The sequence below is a fragment of the Pecten maximus genome, chromosome 4 (assembly GCF_902652985.1).
Source record: "Pecten maximus chromosome 4, xPecMax1.1, whole genome shotgun sequence".
NCBI lineage: Eukaryota > Metazoa > Mollusca > Bivalvia > Pectinida > Pectinidae > Pecten > Pecten maximus.
Window position 1 is genome coordinate 51856070 of NC_047018.1, and position 22446 is coordinate 51878515.

Here is a 22446-nt window from a genome sequence, read left to right on the forward strand (position 1 = left end):
CGTAAGGTGTGTTTAGAGGGAGCAGTGGAGTGTAGGGGATTAGGGTGGAATCGCAAATGAATGTAGGATTAGGAGGGAGTCGTAAATGAATGTAGGATTAGGAGGGAGTCGTAAATGAATGTAGGATTAGGAGGGAGTCGTAGAAATATATATAATTGAGAGAGAATCGTAGGAGTGCGTGGTATTAGGAGAGAGTCGTTGAGGTGGGACTTGTAGGAAAGTGAAGGGAATACAATTGGTTTAATCTAGAAAGAAAATGTAGAAATAATAAGGATGTGAAATGGAGAAGTGGGGCAAAACATTTGGTTGAGTCAACTAAGGAGGTGACAGGACTACGCTCTAGAAACTGGAAAAGGTGCAATCCTACGCGATACCGAGGCTCCAATGTCTGATATGTACAAATATAAACTTTAAAAAAATGAATGTATAAAACACTTGTTAATTAAGATGGTAGGCAATTGATTTTTTATCACTAAAGATAACTTGGAGCCCAGGTATATGTGAATGAGTGCACCTCTCTAAAGCGCTTACCTAAAGCCACTATGTATCCGAACTCCGAAACGGTGTTTTAAAGCACACGCGTTACTTTGTGTATACCTGGAGGGTAAACAGAAAACAGTCCATCATTTACACACATTAACGACAATCTCAAGGTTTATTATGTAAAACACGGAGTATGCTGGCCATCAGGTACACCGTCTTTACGACAGGTGTAATAGGTGAACGCGTGCACACACCAAAATATTGTATACTTTTTACCTGACATTCAACCTTAAAAATATTTACCTCTTCCCGCTAATACATCAACTGCGCGAGGTGTGTTTAATCAGTCCCATATACAATTGGGGATCTCAATAGTTGAAACGCCACTGATTATCAGAAGATTTAAGAAGCCCTGATCAAAGATACTGAGAATTAATCACCAATTAACTTCTTTGCCCGTCTATCTATCCACGGCCAATCCTCAAAGACATGCACATTGCAAGTGATGTAAAAACATATTTGACCTTGGAGATTCGCCCGTAATGGATTCCCAGACGAAACAAGAACCGTACAACCATATCGTCACTGAGGGGATCTCCCCGTCAGTGACAGATCATATCCACGCGATATTTCCCGCCATTAATCGATACCAAGAATATGTGGGAGACTAAAAACTGGTAACCGAATCTGGACTCTGAACACGACAACATATAGAAGTTCTACCCACGACTAATGGTACATAGATACACGTACACAAACAATTGTACTGGACATTCTCGATTGGTCAGATTTGTCAAATGAACACCTGCTTTGAGATTGTCTTTACATTACAATTATAGAGAGAAATGGTCAGCGAACATCTGCCCCGAACATCTGATTAACGTGATACGACAAATAACTGATAGCAAAGAATGACTTATATCAAAGAATGACTTATAGCAAAGAATGACTTATATCAAGAATGACTTATAGCAAAGAATGACTTATATCTAAGAAACTAAGATGTAAGAACAATAGAACAAATAATATTTCACCTTAAAAACAACAACATCGTTGTCCTTCTGAATGGATCGGATAAAATACTAGAATAGCGTTCTGGTTAACATCAAGCGTTTTGTTTATAATTTGCTACAATGTAGCATTCTGGTTACAATTTAGCGTTTTATTTGGAAGTTAGCACTTTGGTTACAATGTAGCACTCTGTCTTTTGTTTGACTTCTATTCATCCAAGATGGTTATATATATAGAAAATGTCTTATTGACAATATTGATCCTGCATCAACACATACAGGTTTGACAGTAGAACCATATATCAATGTTATATAAAGACACAAACATCTTAAAATACACGGTTATTAAAGACAAAAAACAATTCTTATATAAAAAGTAGGTACATCACAGAATTAATGGTTTGAGAAAAAATCCCAAAGTTATATATCTGTTTAAGAGAAGAAACACTAATATGTTTTTATATCAATTCACTAAAACAGTGTACGCACATGAACGTTCACAATGATGAAGTTTGGCGGTGGGTATATGAAACTGATGACCTTTTAACCGAAAACTGATATCAATGAAGGTTAACATATTAAAACATTTGGAGTATCCCTCTGTATAATATTGTAGACCAGAACTGGTTTCCTAAATATATACTAATCCTTAATATTAGCTGTTTAGATTACAGATTGGATTGAGTAAAAAAATCTCGAATATACAACAAAAAATTTCCCGCCCTTTTCTGAAGTTTGAAGATTTTATAAATTCATGATTTATTACTAACCTTAACCACAGACTATAGAACAATGAATTTATTACTAACCTTAACCACAGACTATAAAACAATGAATTTATTACTAACCTTAACCACAGACTATAGAACAATGAATTTATTACTAACCTTAACCCCAGACTATAGAACAATGAATTCATTACTTACCTTAACCCCAGACTATAGAACAATGAATTCATTACTAACCTTAACCCCAGACTATATAACAATGAATTTATTACTAACTCCATCCCATAATATAGAACAATATATTTATTACTAACTCCATCCCATAATATAGAACAATAGATTTATAACTAGTATAGGCAGTATTGACGCTGACGTATTGATGGTGTGGCATTGCACATCAGTAATCACAAACACATGTATATCTTTTGTAAACATCAATACCAATGTGTGACAATAACTGACATAATACCAGTCGTTCACATGGAAAATAACATGTTTTACAGTTAATTTCAACAAATTTAAAGTCTTAAGACGAACTAATGCCCGCATATACGGCCCGTGCGATTGGTCCCCTGGTACGCTGGCGTCTACAGAGAGCCAATCAGCGACAAGCCTGCAGCATGTTAAGATACAGTTTTGAGCCGTCAGCTATACATTCGGTAGTGTTCAAAGCAATTTAGATGTGACGGTTGATACACATTGGAAATATGTAGTAATTAAGTACTTCTATATATATCTACAGCACTTACAACGGCATCAGTCGCTCTTCTAGGAGAAAGTCTGTCTTTATGTTCAGCTTACAGATGGTTCCATATAAAAAAAGACTCGATTTGTTTGTTGTTTGGGTAATAAGCAGATAGTATATGGATAAGACTCGCACGTGATTATGTAATAGCTGTAGCCTCTGTTCATCGTTTGATATTGCTGCTGTTGTTTGCATACCGACCATACATGTACTGCAGGTTCCGCCGGCAGCCGACACCGTGTACAGACAGATAGTGGTCTATCATATCAATTTCTGTAGGAAAATTTAAATATTCAAGTACGAAACCGCTTCTATTCCATCAAATAATACGGCATCAAGTCTTTGATGATCAAGTCTCAACTATTTTGATGGCATAACGTACGCTACAGGAGACCTCCAATACCACACAGCTAATGTGGTGCTATCCGAACTGGTGTTTACATCGGCTAACTACAGTATAACAAGAACTGTCGGAATACTACAACCAGGTTATAATGTTACACGGTACCACAACCCGGTTATAATGTAATACTTTGTGACACGGTACTACAACCCGGTTATAATGTTATACTTTGTGACACGGTAATACAACCCGGTTATAATGTAATACTTTGTGTCACGGTACTACAACCCGGTTATAATGTTATACTTTGTTACACGGTACTACAACCCGGTTATAATGTAATACTTTGTTACACGGTACTACAACCCGGTTATGTTATACTTTGTGTCACGGTACTACAACCCGGTTATAATGTTATACTTTGTTACACGGTACTACAACCCGGTTATAATGTAATACTTTGTGACACGGTACTACAACCCGGTTATAATGTAATACTTTGTGTCACGGTACTACAACCCGGTTATAATGTAATACTTTGTGACACGGTACTACAACCCGGTTATAATGTTATACTTTGTTACACGGTACTACAACCCGGTTATAATGTTATACTTTGTTACACGGTACTACAACCCGGTTATAATGTAATACTTTGTTACACGGTAATACAACCCGGTTATAATGTTATACTTTGTTACACGGTAATACAACCCGGTTATAATGTTATACTTTGTTACACGGTAATACAACCCGGTTATAATGTAATACTTTGTTACACGGTAATACAACCCGGTTATAATGTTATACTTTGTGACACGGTACTACAACCCGGTTATAATGTTACACGGTACTACAACCCGGTTATAATGTTATAATTTGTGTCACGGTACTACAACCCGGTTATAATGTTATAATTTGTGTCACGGTACTACAACCCGGTTATAATGTAATACTTTGTTACACGGTACTACAACCCGGTTATAATGTAATACTTTGTTACACGGTAATACAACCCGGTTATAATGTTACACGGTACTACAACCCGGTTATAATGTAATACTTTGTTACACGGTACTACAAGCCGGTTATAATGTTACACGGTACTACAAGCCGGTTATAATGTTACACGGTACTACAAGCCGGTTATAATGTTACACGGTACTACAACCCGGTTATAATGTTACACGGTACTACAACCCGGTTATAATGTTATACTTTGTCACACGGTACTACAACCCGGTTATAATGTTATACTTTGTGACACGGTAATACAACCCGGTTATAATGTAATACTTTGTGTCACGGTACTACAACCCGGTTATAATGTTATACTTTGTTACACGGTACTACAACCCGGTTATAATGTTATACTTTGTTACACGGTACTACAACCCGGTTATGTTATACTTTGTGTCACGGTACTACAACCCGGTTATAATGTTATACTTTGTTACACGGTACTACAACCCGGTTATAATGTAATACTTTGTGACACGGTACTACAACCCGGTTATAATGTAATACTTTGTGTCACGGTACTACAACCCGGTTATAATGTAATACTTTGTTACACGGTACTACAACCCGGTTATAATGTTATACTTTGTTACACGGTAATACAACCCGGTTATAATGTTATACTTTGTTACACGTACGGTACTACAACCAGGTTATAATGTAATACTTTGTGTCACGGTACTACCACCCGGTTATAATGTTACACGGTACTACAACCCGGTCATAATGTTACACGGTACTACAACCCGGTTATAATGTAATACTTTGTTACACGGTAATACAACCCGGTTATAATGTTACACGGTACTACAACCCGGTTATAATGTAATACTTTGTTACACGGTACTACAAGCCGGTTATAATGTTACACGGTACTACAAGCCGGTTATAATGTTACACGGTACTACAAGCCGGTTATAATGTTACACGGTACTACAACCCGGTTATAATGTTACACGGTACTACAACCCGGTTATAATGTTATACTTTGTCACACGGTACTACAACCCGGATTATAATGTTATACTTTGTGACACGGTAATACAACCCGGTTATAATGTTATACTTTGTGTCACGGTACTACAACCCGGTTATAATGTTATACTTTGTTACACGGTACTACAACCCGGTTATAATGTAATACTTTGTTACACGGTACTACAACCCGGTTATAATGTTATAATTTGTGTCACGGTACTACAACCTGGTTATAATGTTACACGGTACTACAACCAGGTTATAATGTAATACTTTGTTACACGGTACTATCTTTTGCGTATACTTATCTTCGTTGGGTTCCAATTCCGTAGTTAAGACTGATTATAAGCACCAACGAAATACACCAGTACTACAAAAACTATAGTGTCAAATAGGTGACCAATTCGTCATGTATAAAAACAACAGAGAATACCGACATCATGACAAAAACAGCATTAAACAACAAAGAATACCGACATTATTAGAAAAACAACAGAAAATTCTGACTTTATGATGAAAACAGCAGAGAATACCGACATTATGGAGAAAAACAACAGCAAATACTGACATTATGATAAAAAAATCCATAAAACAACAGAGATACCGGCATTATGATGAAAACAACAGAGAATACAAAACTGTAGTTCTATGGAAACCAATAAAAACCAAAACCGAACAAAATGTAGATATACATGGAGATCATTGTACAGGTACAAGGAAAACAGGTTATTCAGGTGTCTCGGAAGGGCTAGCGTCCTCGCTTCACACTCGACACCCGCCATACCCATCTAGGTCAAATCCAGGTTAAGTCACGTGATCAAAATCAGAACAGAACCAGTATGCAAATCAACAATCATCGAACACAAAAACACGCAAGGAAATAGTTTGTTGTGAAATGAGATCAATCTATAGACGTTAACCTTTCGTCAGTAGTTGACATCAGAGAAATCGTGATAATGGAAACAAGCTCTCGAATCAGCTGGCACATGTAAACACCGTAGGTAAGGCAAGCAGGAATGCTACTATCTAGAAATAGAGAAAATTAACATTTAAGAATTTGTAATCATCATACAAATTATACAGCTTTTTATGTGATTCAATTTCTCTCCATGTCCATTTGGCATACACCAAATCAAAATTTACCGTCGTGTTTTTAAAACCACAAGGGCCTAATGGCATCGAATATTGACTATAGCGGAGCCGAGGTAAAACAAAACCATCAGCGGACCCTTGACGTCATACCTGGTGATTTTGTTTGTTTGTTTGTTTTTGTTTAACGTCCTATTAGCAGCCAGGGTCATTTAAGGACGTGCCAGGTTTTGGAGGTGGAGGAAAGCCGGAGTACCCGGAGAAAAACCACCGGCCTACTGTCAGTAACTGGCAACTGCCCCACGTAGGTTTCGAACTCGCAACCTAGAGGTGGAGGGCTAGTGATAAAGTGTCGGGACACCGTAGTCCCTCATACCTGGTGATTCCAGTAAACTGGGGCCCAGACTATAAAAGGAAAGGACGGAGCATAAATTTGAAAATGTCTTGTTTTTAGCAGCAGGAAAGCGCTCAGACAATATTTTCAGTAAAATCAAAATTTACAATTTACCACTATATATATAGTTACCCGTACGTAACGCATTGCTAACTGATCTTGATACCCACAATAAATGTACTTTTGACAAATATCAACAGCAATCCTATGTGTTAAGTAACTGACCATGTATCTGTCTACAATTTACTTATGTTTCTATGTGTCAGTCATACCTGAGGTTAGCTAATGGCATCGTAGCGTACAACGTTGAAGGGAAAACTTATTTTTTCTTTTTACTTGTCATGAAATTCTCATAAAAGTTTCGACAATATTTATAAACATTTCTATCACATCAAACTAGAGGTGTATTGTAAAATATGTAAGCCTGTCTAAACAATTGGTAATATCTACAATGCTTACATCAAACGCTCACAACGAAACCACGCGCATGGGCCAGCTGGCTTTGTTACCAGAATATGTGAACATCAGGAAAATGAAGTAAAAGTCAGCCATGACCCGTCGTGTTCTGACAAGGCCATTGTGTAATATTTATAATATAAACAAGCTTTTTCTTCTTTCTCTTTCCAATATCAAAATACAACTATGACAAGGCCAATGTGTAATATTCATAGTTTAAACAAGCTTTTTTACTTTCTCTTTCAATATCAAAATACAACGAGCGATATTCAATTATTAAACTGTACATGATATTGCATATTTGTATAATCAGGTGACTTGAATACGAGTCGTAGAGGATAAAAAAACCTGGTGCTCTTTACGTCACGTCTCAGTGCTCAATATTACCAGTTCATATAGATAATTTAATATGCTCAATATATACACGCTGTCGGCATGCATTAAGATGGGTACTTAAATGTGAAAACCGGCATAGGATGTTTACGTAATGTTAAAATTGTTTAAACCCCAGATAGCTGGATTGAGTGAGGCACACACGACACACAATCTCATAGCCCGAGTTTCCTCTGGCCCTGTCACCATGTCTGGTGTAGCCCGAGTTTCCTCTGGCCCTGTCACCATGTCTGGTGTAGCCCGAGTTTCCTCTGGCCCTGTCACCATGTCTGGTGTAGCCCGAGTTTCCTCTGGCCCTGTCACCATGTCTGGTGTAGACGAGTTTCCTCTGGCCCTGTCACCATGTCTGGTGTAGCCCGAGTTTCCTCTGGCCCTGTCACCATGTCTGGTGTAGCCCGAGTTTCCTCTGGCCCTGTCACCATGTCTGGTGTAGCCCGAGTTTCCTCTGGCCCTGTCACCATGTCTGGTGTAGACGAGTTTCCTCTGGCCCTGTCACCATGTCTGGTGTAGCCCGAGTTTCCTCTGGCCCTGTCACCATGTCTGGTGTAGCCCGAGTTTCCTCTGGCCCTGTCACCATGTCTGGTGTAGCCCGAGTTTCCTCTGGCCCTGTCACCATGTCTGGTGTAGCCCGAGTTTCCTCTGTAGACACCAACACCAGACATAGTGACAGGGCCAGAGGAAACTCGGGCTAACAATCTCACTACCCAGTATTTTTTCTTTATATGTAGCAAAATAGGTTGACAGCCAGATGGACAGATATATAAGAATGTACAAAAGACAAAACATATAACATTATTCAAGACAAACTCAGATTGAGATTAAGAGACATAAATGATTAAACTTCTAGGATTCGTCAGCGACGCTTTAGGTCCAAGGAAGACTATTAATATCCTATAGCATTCACTTGAAGTAGTCAACAGTTGTCCGCGCTTGGACTCGAACTAGTGACCTTTCACTTTCAAGACAACATCATATCACTAGGCTTAATGGAAATATTCCCTTTTGTTTAGCTATATTCTCCAATTTTACACTAAGAGCAAATCGAAAGTAATATGGCGATGCAGATGGGAAGTCGCAACAGTCTGGTGATACTAAATAAGAGGGCCATGAGGTTTAACGGTCACCTTAATTCTTTGGCCCTTTTGACCCCGCCCATCAGCCCCTGGGGGACAGTCGGCCACTTATGCATACCATTAAGCTACCTTCCAAAACTGCTTATTCAACGATCAACATGTATGTTTTATTTGTATGTGACGTAACAAGGCAGATCAACATGTATGTTTGATTTGTTTGTGACGTAACAAGGTAAATCAACATGTATGTTTGATTTGTTATGTGACGTAACACGGTAAATCAACATGTATGTTTGATATATATGTGACGTAACACGGTAAATCAACATGTATGTTTGATTTGTTTGTGACGTAACAAGGCAGATCAACATGTATGTTTGATTTGTATGTGACGTAACACGGTAAATCAACATGTATGTTTTATTTGTATGTGACGTAACAAGGCAGATCAACATGTATGTTTTATTTGTATGTGACGTAACAAGGCAGATCAACATATATGTTTGATATATATGTGACGTAACAAGGCAGATCAACATGTATGTTTGATTTATATGTGACGTAACACGGTAAATCAACATGTATGTTTTATTTGTATGTGACGTAACACGGTAAATCAACATGTATGTTTTATTTGTATGTGACGTAACACGGTAAATCAACATGTATGTTTTATTTGTTTGTGACGTAACACGGTAAATCAACATGTATGTTTTATTTGTTTGTGACGTAACACGGTAAATCAACATGTATGTTTGATTTGTTTGTGACGTAACACGGTAAATCAACATGTATGTTTTATTTGTTTGTGACGTAACACGGTAAATCAACATGTATGTTTGATTTGTTTGTGACGTAACACGGTAAATCAACATGTATGTTTTATTTGTATGTGACGTAACACGGTAAATCAACATGTATGTTTGATTTGTTTGTGACGTAACACGGTAAATCAACATGTATGTTTGATTTGTATGTGACGTAATACGGAAGATCACCCTCTGCAGGGTTAACATTTCTATCAAGATTCAAACTTGTTTTGATACAAACATCTTTCAAATGAATACTGATGTCTCGGTTGCCATAGATACATTATTATGAAGCCCGAACCAGGCTCTGTATGCCAGGACCATCAACCAATCACATTACACACCAAAATAAGCAATGCCGAATTTGTTTCATTAAATTCATGTTGGCCTCCATCTGTAAGTATCGTCCCAAATCTAAATTACACATTCTGCCGACAGTCAGAGATGTAACAAAAGGTCGGAGGGGTATTGTTATTTTACTACGACACGTCCTCCGCTATTGGTGCTGGCTACCGACTTGGAGAATAATATGAGATTTGTTTGGTATTTTGTCCTGGCTAAATCAGGTTTTACGATCACATCAAAGGCTGTGTTGTAATAAAACGGAGATCTAATTCTGTGAGTGCGATCAATCGATAGAGCTGTAAAAAAGTTTTGAATTAATCTACCAAGGAGAGCTTATATTGAACCTGAAATATCTCTTCTGGAATATTTGTAATATAATTTCTATTTCACACGGAATCATAACATTATAAAAGTACTGACTACCTTTTACATGTAGGTAGTGATATATAATCTAGTATATGATAACTCCAAATCGACCGACATCCGGATCTGGTGGACAAAGCAAAGAGATGGATGTTACCACTCATACGTAGAGTGATTTCACAGACTGACCAACGACCAGATATAGGGAGAGTGAAATAAAATCCGACTACAGACAAAAAATTCTGATTGACAGACACTGATACCGACCATTGTTGTCTGATACTGACCATTGTTGTCTGATACTGACCACTGTTGTCTGATACTGACCATTGTTGTCTGATACTGACCATTGTTGACTGATACTGACCATTGTTGACTGATACTGACCATTGTTGACTGATACTGACCATTGTTGTCTGATACTGACCATTGTTGTCTGATACTGACCATTGTTGACTGATACTGACCATTGTTGACTGATACTGACCATTGTTGTCTGATACTGACCATTGTTGACTGATACTGACCATTGTTGACTGATACTGACCATTGTTGACTGATACTGACCATTGTTGTCTGATACTGACCATTGTTGACTGATACTGACCATGCAGTGATGAGGTAGTGTTTTATTGATGCAGAACACTCTACAGAGACTTTTTGTAATATCGACCCGATACGTGTCGGATGCTGCAAAGATTGTCCGGTACACCACGTGTCAGACTCTCTAGGTAATGTCCGGTACATCACGTGTCAGACTCTCTAGGTAATGTCCGGTACATCACGTGTCAGACTCTCTAGGTAATGTCCGGTACATCACGTGTCAGACTCTCTAGGTAATGTCCGGTACATCACGTGTCAGACTCTCTAGGGAATGTCCGGTACACCACGTGTCAGACTCTCTAGGTAATGTCCGGTACAGCATGTGTCACACTCTCTAGGGAATGTCCGGTACATCATGTGTCAGACTCTCTAGGGAATGTCCGCTACATCATGTGTCAGATTCTCTAGGTAATGTCCGGTACACCATGTGTCAGACTCTCTAGGGAATGTCCGGTACAGCATGTGTCAGATTCTCTAGGTAATGTCCGGTACACCATGTGTCACACTCTCCAGGGAATGTCCGGTACATCATGTGTCAGATTCTCTAGGTAATGTCCGGTACACCATGTGTCACACTCTCTAGGGAATGTCCGGTACACCATGTGTCAGACTCTCTAGGGAATGTCCGGTACACCATGTGTCAGATTCTCTAGGTAATGTCCGGTACACCATGTGTCAGATTCTCTAGGTAATGTCCGGTACAGCATGTGTCACACTCTCTAGGTAATGTCCGGTACATCATGTGTCAGACTCTCTAGGTAATGTCCGGTACATCACGTGTCAGACTCTCTAGGGAATGTCCGGTACACCACGTGTCAGACTCTCTAGTAATGTCCGGTACATCACGTGTCAGAATCTCTAGTAATGTCCGGTACATCACGTGTCAGACTCTCTAGGTAATGTCCGGTACATCACGTGTCAGACTCTCTAGGGAATGTCCGGTACACCACGTGTCAGACTCTCTAGGTAATGTCCGGTACATCACGTGTCAGACTCTCTAGGGAATGTCCGGTACATCATGTGTCAGATTCTTTAGGTAATGTCCGGTACACCATGTGTCAGACTCTCTAGGGAATGTCCGGTATACCACGTGTCAGACTCTCTAGGTAATGTCCGGTACATCATGTGTCAGATTCTCTAGGGAATGTCCGGTACACTATGTGTCAGATTCTCTAGGGAATGTCCGGTACACCATGTGTCAGACTCTCTAGGTAATGTCCGGTACATCATGTGTCAGACTCTCTAGGTAATGTCCGGTACACCATGTGTCAGACTCTCTAGGTAATGTCCGGTACACCATGTGTCAGACTCTCTAGGTAATGTCCGGTACACCATGTGTCACACTCTCTAGGGAATGTCCGGTACATCACGTGTCAGACTCTCTAGGTAATGTCCGGTACACCATGTGTCACACTCTCTAGGGAATGTCCGGTACAGCATGTGTCAGACTCTCTATGGAATGTCCGGTACATCACGTGTCAGACTCTCTAGGTAATGTCCGGTACACCATGTGTCACACTCTCTAGGTAATGTCCGGTACATCATGTGTCAGACTCTCTAGGTAATGTCCGGTACACCACGTGTCAGACTCTCTAGGGAATGTCCGGTACAGCATGTGTCAGACTCTCTATGGAATGTCCGGTACATCACGTGTCAGACTCTCTAGGTAATGTCCGGTACACCATGTGTCACACTCTCTAGGTAATGTCCGGTACATCATGTGTCAGACTCTCTAGGTAATGTCCGGTACATCATGTGTCAGACTCTCTAGGTAATGTCCGGTACACCATGTGTCAGACTCTCTAGGTAATGTCCGGTACATCATGTGTCAGATTCTCTAGGTAATGTCCGGTACATTATGTGTCAGACTCTCTAGGGAATGTCCGGTACACCATGTGTCACACTCTCTAGGTAATGTCCGGTACATCACGTGTCAGACTCTCTAGGTAATGTCCGGTACACCATGTGTCAGATTCTCTAGGGAATGTCCGGTACTTCATGTGTCAGAATCTATAGGGAATGTCCGGTACATCATGTGTCAGACTCTCTAGGGAATGTCCGGTACACCACGTGTCAGACTCTCTAGGGAATGTCCGGTACACCACGTGTCAGACTCTCTAGGTAATGTCCGGTACATCATGTGTCAGACTCTCTAGGGAATGTCCGGTACATCATGTGTCAGACTATCTAGGGAATGTCCGGTACATCATGTGTCACACTCTCTAGGGAATGTCCGGTACATCATGTGTCAGACTCTCTAGGTAATGTCCGGTACATCATGTGTCACACTCTCTAGGGAATGTCCGGTACATCATGTGTCACACTCTCTAGGGAATGTCCGGTACACCATGTGTCACACTCTCTAGGGAATGTCCGGTACATCATGTTTCGGATGCTACAGGGAATGTCCGGTACAATACTTGTCGGATTGTTTTAGGATAGGCATAGGCTCCACTGTGTATACTATGTACACCACATGTACACCACATGTACGACACATGTACACCACATGTACAATACATGTACACCACATGTACAATACATGTACACCACATGTACGACACATATACAACACAGGTACAACACATATACAACACAGGTATAACACATGTACACCACATGTACAACACATGTACGACACATATACAACACAGGTATAACACATGTACACCACAGGTATAACACATGTATAACACATGTACACCACAGGTATAACACATGTACAACACATGAACAACACATGTACGACACATGTACAACACAGGTATAACACATGTACACCACATGTACAATACATGTACACCACATGTACGACACATATACAACACAGGTATAACACATGTACACCACATGTACAATACATGTACACCACATGTACGACACATATACAACACAGGTATAACACATGTACACCACAGGTATAACACATGTACAACACATGTACACCACATGTGCGACACATGTACAACACAGGTATAACACATGTACAACACAGGTATAACACATGTACGACACATGTACACCACAGGTATAACACATGTTCAATACATGTACACCACATGTACGACACATATACAACACAGGTATAACACATGTACAACACATGTATAACACATGTACACCACATGTACGACACATATACAACACAGGTATAACACATGTACAACACATGTACAACACATGTACAACACATGTACACCACATGTACGACACATATACAACACAGGTATAACACATGTACAACACATGTATAACACATGTACGACACAGGTATAACACATGTACAACACATGTATAACACATGTACACCACATGTACGACACATATACAACACAGGTATAACACATGTACAATACATGTACACCACATGTACACCACAGGTATAACACATGTACAACACATGTACAACACATGTACACCACATGTACGACACATATACAAAACAATTGTGTAATACGATTTTATTGATGTGGTAGCCGACACAGCATCAGAATGAGGACGATAGCCGCCTAACCTCTATCGACACGGACCATCACAATCCAATATATTCGTCCCCGTGAGAGTCTGTACAATGGTTATGATAAATATCTGTTTTACATGCATAAACAACTGCATTTGTTATAACAGTGGACTGTAAATGACTATATATAGAAATACATGGTTTATATTGACGTACATTTTTAGAGGTGTTTTGTTGATGACACGTGACTAACCAGGCTCTAGACACGATGTCTAATGGTACAGAGTTGACTATATTGGAGAGTGAAGCCAAACGAACCAATCAAAATCATGTTACAATTGTATGATACATATATAATCACATCACGTGACAGAATCTCTGATGCTGAGGATGCAGCATTCACGAGATTATATATATATATATATATATATATATGGGGCAAAGAAGTAATTGTAACAGTGTGGACAATGAGGCTTGTTAAATTTTCGAGGCAATCCGCCCCTTTATCAAAACACAAAAAATACAAATACAATCACATAATATATATAAGAAGTACTGGAAATACAATAAAATACAATAAGAATAATGTTTTAGTAACTGGAGAAACAACAATGAACCCTTCGGCAAACGTGGGCCGAAGGCGGTTACTAGCGTGACTGTATCATGTTCAACACTAGAACGCTATGCGACCAACGGCAGAGATATTTTGAATTCCCCCGCACGTGAAAGTACATCGAAGAGTTCAAAGACGATGCGTCCCTAAATACTTACAGAATAGGTAAGTAAAAATTTAGTGGACGACATTGCATTGATATCAGATTTCAGAATAAAAATGTTGCATTATCGTCTCTACAGTGATTGATTAAATATCGCGTACAAAGTCTGAAAAACTTTTGAAAAATATCTTTTAGATAATTAGAATTATAGAGAGTGGTGTGAAAAAAACTACTACGAATATTTATCAAGACTGAGAATATAAGAAATACGAATGCCGAAGTGTCCTTACAGGACAATACGGGAAACAGACGGTTCGGGCCAAATCGGACCAAGATGCTGTTGATGGCGGGAGGCGACTAAATGTGAGCCTCAAAGAGCAACAATGAATTGATGCCCAAAAAATATTTACCAACAGATATTAGCGTAACAAACAATAACTCATATATATATATATATATATATACGGCCATTAGATTGTGTTACATCTTAGTAACTTACATTCCTGAGCTATTTCGGGAGCAGGAGGAGCCACAAATATGTGTGTCGCTATATAAACAGTTTTCATTCAATTACTTCCGGCCTAAAACCGATAGAAACCATGGAAGCACCAGACTGAATATATCAAAGGGCAATCAATAGATTCTCCTTACATCCAGGTCTCGAGGGCGCTTATTGACTTCACCAGGGTTTGTAGGAGGTCAAGGTCGCGCTTGGCACCACACATCTGGTTTGTATGATAGTAACATCCCGATCACTTGTAGTTGTGACGGAAACAGTTTACATACCGTCAGATTTGTAAATCACTGACAATTAGCTGTCTATAAACAAACTGCAGCGTTCAACTTCGACATTCAACAACTGTCTACATTTGGAACAAGTTCTGGACTGATCAAACACACTCTAGCTCGGGTATAGATGTATTTTCTTATTTACTTGTTTGTAAATTACATATCACACACAAAACTATTTGGCAGTGGGTGAAACAATGTCCCTCACCTGATTACCACATTATACTGCTGTATCTAAGGATATCATCACCAATATACGAAATGGACGTGCGTTTACACGTGTATTTGATTCTCATCCTAATCTGATGTGACGCTGGTCTACATCGTGTGTAAGTAAATCATACGTATGTACTTATAAACATGTATGTTACCGTAAACACTCTACTGATATAACAAACCTCGTCATGCATGTTTAAACATCAAAACATAAAATGATTGAAAACACATCGACCAAAATATTCACATTTAATTATTAGCGTATGTTTCATGTGTGAAAAGTTTATCTATTTGACCAAAATATACACATTTAATTATAAGCGTATTTTTCATGTGTGAAAAAGTTTATCTTTTTGACGAAAATGTACACATTTAATTATTAGCGTATTTTTCATGTGTGAAAAGTTTATCTATTTTGATCAGCTTTTCTCTAGAATGTAAACTACCAGTACCACACTACCATTACCGTATAGATTATCATCCCACCCGATACTACCCCGAACTTTACCGAGCACAGGTACACGGTGCTCTCCTCCTGTTGTCTGCCTTCCAGTCATACGTGTTGTTGTTTTCAGAGCGCATCTTTGAACTGACCAGTGTTTCCGACATCGCCTTACAGTTGTCCACCATGTGGTCAAGCGAATCCGATGGTGGTAGATATATATCCAATCAATAATGAAGACAATGTCCACTTTTTACAGACACAATGAATTAAACACTTATGTGTGAAGGTTGATGGGCGGCGGTATACTCCCTCTAATTCTCCTGTCCACCGTCATTGGGGACACGACAGCGAGCTATGACAACTGCACGCCACCAATGGCAGAACAAACTACACAACGTGGGTTATAATGGCAGCAGTTCACACAGCCGTAGCTACACGTTTTATACCGGAGTTCCAGGAGATGATAAATTAATAGTGTGCGAAACGATTGGAATAATGCGGTGAGGACTTTCCTGTCAGCACCAGTTCCGGCGACACTGGACGCAGACTCCCCGGGCTGGCGACAGGGACACAGAGCCTGGTGGTACTGCCATGTATATACAAGGTTGTATCCGAGAAGGAATGAGCGTCAACAGCGGTCAAACGTGTCGTATTTAAATGAGGCTGTCACATACCCGCCATCATCATATAATTACAAGTGAAAGCACCAAATCGAGACATGTTTCACCCGTGAAATTCTTAATGACCACACATTATCATTATTCCATGGTAATAGAATATGTGATGCTCGTTTTGTTTTAAAGACTTATTGACGGGTATATATATATCTACGCACTTCTATACATCAGATACTTCAACATTCTCATCCAAGTTATTAACGTTGCGCCGCCCACAACCTTCTAACTATTCTCCTCGGTACATATCCATGTAGTCATCTTCTACACGAGCGAAAGTGTTTGAAGCTCCCTGCCGTAACTTGTTCCAAAATGTCTATTCTTGAACACCAGGATTTTGGCAATTGGTCAAGGTTGCTACATTCTTTAAGGCAAGCAAACCCAGCAGACATGCGCAGGTGTTGATGCGAGTATAAGCGTTGTGTAGAGAGTCCCAAGGAAAGCGATGTTTTAAGCGTTCCAGTGACGTGTTAGCTTTGTCGCTCTAATAAAAATGTATTCAGATATTTGTTCCAACAACAAAGTGGGAATATTGAAATGTAAAACGCCATGCCACATACTTTTTTGTGAATAATAGGGTTCCTACTGACAACGGCAAACAAAGTAGGTAAGGATGATAATTGAAAGTGCTTCACACTGTTGTACATCACCAGTATTTTGTATTGACATTCTGCCTTCCATAGACAAAGTACAGACAGTACTGGCTCTGTCTCGAGGAAGCCCTACTGCTCTGCCAGCCTATGAATATTTTACATTCCACCAAACGAGTTTTATTCATCAAGCTAAAGTCTTTTACGCGAAAGCGTAGCGATTTATATATAATACCAGTTACAATGCCTATATGTGTGGCGATTAACGGGGGACAACAACAGCCTCGTATTGGAATCACGAGAAGGGTTCATTGTCGTCAAAATGTATCGCATATAAGAGAAACAGTTTTCCTTTATTGATTGCACATAGCAACGCATTTGAAGACTTCAGCCGAATGGAAAATATCGCCTGTCTGTAGGAATTTAATTTCTCAAAGCTCCGTCATGATGGCACATCCACTACAATACTGAAGTATACACCTTATAGGTTATGTTCTCTTAGTCAATGGATAACATTGATTTAATACTGAGAATATCACCATGTTAATCAATTACTGTTTAGTACAATATAACAAACGTGTACAATTTAATTAAGCTGAACGTGCAGAAAGCACGTGCGATGTAAGGCGCGGTAGGTATTTCGGGACTCCGGCCTTGTGGTTGTATGTGTTTTACATACGTGACCCTAGCGTACCAGTTCACTATGTCAGCCCAGTAGTGCAATAGGTTTTCAGTAACTGGTTTGTGTACCTATATTATATATATATATATATATATATATATATATAGGGTCTAGTAAGTAATAGCGACGGTATAAACCAATATAGGTACTGGATCCTAACAAACAAATGTTGGATGCGTATTACTACAAATAGATACAAATGTATATGTCAAGTAGTAATAACGACAGTACAGACAAGTAAATTGTCGAATTTTCGAGGCAATCTGCCCCTTTATCAAGACACAGGTAAATTACATACGATCATATGTAGACATAGAACATGGAACAGTTACACAAATATAGTAGGTATAAACAACAAAAAATATCGTAATGTTGTAAAAATGATCCCCCTCGGCCGATACTTAATTCGCCGAGGGCCTATTATGATTAATAAGGAAACATCTTTGGTGGTGTACAGATGCTAAAAGTAAATGAATGAATGAATGAATAAATAAATAAATAAATAAATAAATAAATAATATAACCTAAAGGTTTAACAGAAAAGCATCGCGGGTTGATTCGATGTGATGGCAGCGAGTGGGTAGCCGGTTTGTAGTTGGTTGATCCAATGTCGTTCCCTATTCAGGCGTTGCTGGTCATTCCAACCCCTGCAGTGGTCAATGGGGACAACCTGCATGTCATGCATTGTGTGGCTCGGCATGTTGAAATGTCTCGCTACTGGCAAGTCCTGGCGTTTCTGTTTGATGGAACAACGGTGGTTATTTATCCTCAGATTCAGTGGTGTTTTGGTCTCCCCTACATACTGCATGCTACACTTGGCACACGTAATAAGGTATATTACATTGGCCGATGTGCAGGAGACTGACTGAAGGATGCGGTATTTCTGTCCATTAGTCTCACAATTGAATGAATTGGTGTTGTGACAAACCGGCTACCCACTCGGAATGAATGAGAGATAATCCTCCACATGTTACGTAGTTGAGGGACTCTCACAATAGAAACTCCTCACTATATGTCAAAACTGCAGATTTATTCGCCTCTATCATTCATTTGGAGTTAAAATGACGGAATTAAGTATCTATTCCCGCCACACACAACAGATATTGTGCACAGGTTCATAGTATATAGGAGCACATGTGTTATCAAAGGACCTTACAACGGACGGGGAAACTCCCATCTGGGGAATTCCCGCCTTTTTTCCACCTGTATTCCTACGCCGTCCTATTTTTAGTAGGGATGTATATGTTTGTTCTTCAAACCTTATACCACTAATCTCTATTCTCGTTTATAGGAAGTAACCACTCCATATGTTTATAACTCAGACCAACCCCTACAGGCCCCACAAACACACTTCCTTTAGGGACTTGGTTTACATGATACAGCAGCTGATTGGCTGAATAAGTTGTGCGAGTACATGTTGTCGGTTTAGGACGAGTCGTCCTGATACTCGGTTTTCGTCACGATAATAGGATCTTTCGACCACCTTAGTTTGATGCAATGCTCCTTAAGTACGGCAAGACCTATGGTCTCTGTCTCCCGAACATCAAATTACAAATAAAGCGAAACTGTTTTTTGGATCCTTAAGACTAAATGGAATAATCTAGTATTACAATTCAACACGACAATTCGTTATAAAAACCTTGCATTTGGTTACTAGACTAGAATGTCAGCCCCTTTCACTATTTCTAAGGCTTTCGAAGATGACAACCATTGCTCGATTGAAGCAAGTCGAGATTATTATGTAGGGGTGGTCGGGTGGCACAGTGGTAACACACTTGCCTTTCACCTAGGCCGCCGGGGTTCGATTCCCCGATCGGACGTGAAAAGGTATAGGGTCACCTGCCCGACCACGTGGGTTTTCCCCGGGTACTCCGGTTTCCTCCCGCAGTGAGACCCCTCGCGCGCTTCCATCCGGGCCAACAAGCGTGATTAATATAAGTTAATATAACTTGTTTCGCAATTGTTGTAAAATCAATAAAGTTTACATTTACATTATTTTGTACATACATTTGTAACGGGTGTCAACGACAGGAAAACTCGTATAGTTGGTATGACAAGTTTGGAAATCATATTATAAAGGATTTATATCGGAGTTTGGAGGTGGAGGAAAGCCGGAGTACCCGGAGAAAAACCACCGGCCTACGGTCAGTACCTGGCAACTGCCCCACGTAGGTTTCGAACTCGCAACCCAGTGTTGGAGGGCTAGTGATAAAGTGTCGGGACACCTTAACCTCTCGGCCACCGTGGCCCCGTGACGACTTAACTGAAGTAAAGAAAAGGACAGCACTACTCCGTGATGTCATGTAAAGATCAAGGGTAACCGTTTTACGACCCATATCGAATTAATAGCTCCAGAAATTGGTCGTTATTACTATTTCTGAAATCAATGTACACGCGCGCCCCCTGTTGGGACCTCAGACCGCTACACGGGGAGGTAATAAAGACAGACAGGGGGTGCGGTATCATACACCCTCATAGTAAACAAACGCTTAATTACGCTATGTCGGTATCAATTACAAACACTTGTGTTTTGGCAGGTGAAAATATTGCGCAGTTGATAAACACCTTCTTATCCGACTTATAAACAATCCACGTGAACCGAAAACTACCAGTGTCATTCATAGTCACCTAGAAAACAACCAGTGTCATTCATAGTCACCTCGAAAACAACCAGCGTCATTCATAGTTAACACGAAAACAACCAGTGTCATCCATAGTCAACTTGAAAACAACCAGTGTCATCCATAGTCATCTTGAAAACAACCAGTGTCATTCATAGTCACCTCGAAAACAACCAGTGTCATTCATAGTCAATTCGAAAACAACCAGTGTCATTCATAGTCAATTCGAAAACAACCAGTATCATTCATAGTCAACTCAAAAACTACCAGTGTCATTCATAGTCAATTCGAAAACAACCAGTGTCATTCATAGTCAACTCGAAAACAACCAGTGTCATTCATAGTCAACTCGAAAACAACCAGTGTCATCCATAGTCAACTCGAAAACAACCAGTGTCATCCATAGTCAACTCGAAAACAACCAGTGTCATTCATAGTCAACTCGAAAACTACCAGTGTCATTCATAGTCAACTCGAAAACTACCAGTGTCATTCATAGTCAATTCGAAAACAGCCAGTGTCATTCATAGTCAACTCGAAAACTACCAGTGTCATCCATAGTCAACTCGAAAACAACCAGTGTCATTCATAGTCAACTCGAAAACTACCAGTGTCATTCATAGTCAATTCGAAAACAGCCAGTGTCATTCATAGTCAAATAACACTATCAAATTAATTTCATTTGATTTACACCAAAATAATATCAGGAAGTATGTTTTTATCTTTTGTTTCTTGATCACTGTTATTATAGGGCACGGCCGTTTTATCTTGATGTCTCGTTTATCAAACTATTAAATATTTTTACGTGTATGCTATTTGTTTTTAATCATTAAGGTAATTAAAATCACTCAAACATAATCCAGATTAAAGTTGTTTCTATTCCGGTTTAATTTTGAGTGGATATTCAATGTAATCTGTTTCAGCTGGTGGAATAAATTACATTCAGTTTTTAAAGTAATGCAAAAGAAGTACAAATTCCCTGTAGGCTGTTGTCTGATCCTAGTTTATTATAGTTTAACGAACCCGGAATAAGATCTCGAAATTAGATATCAGAGTCGTAACTTTCGATTTGGCGTTAATTATATATATTTTTTTTAACTCTTTACCGATTTAAAAAAAAAAAAACAACGCTAGATAAACGGATATAATGCTATACTACTGGCCTTGTCCTACAGTTAGCACCTGTAAAACGTCTATATTGGTACATTATAGATACTATGTACGTTTGTCTATATTGGTACATTATATGGATACTATGTACGTTTGTCTATAATGGTACATTATATAGATACTATGTACGTTTGTCTATAATGGTACATTATATAGATACTATGTACGTTTGTCTATATTGGTACATTATAGATACTATATACGTTTGTCTATAATGGTACATTATAGATACTATATACGTTTGTCTATAT

General features: G+C 39.3%; 1 protein-coding gene across 11 annotated transcripts in view; it reads right to left on the minus strand.

Moving 5' to 3' along the window:
* The window catches only part of LOC117326382, a 138459-nt gene that overhangs the window by 41863 nt on the left and 74150 nt on the right, over nt 1-22446 (minus strand). For 6 of the 11 annotated variants that reach the window (XM_033883127.1, XM_033883118.1, XM_033883122.1 and 3 more), the window contains one exon: nt 532-597. The exons of 3 other annotated variants lie outside the window; for them this stretch is intronic. In XM_033883127.1, the coding sequence (XP_033739018.1) occupies nt 532-597 (66 nt within the window). Of the gene's footprint in view, nt 1-531; nt 598-16521; nt 17446-22446 lie in introns of those variants that run through there. 2 more of the 11 variants (XM_033883120.1, XM_033883125.1) reach the window with 2 other exon arrangements.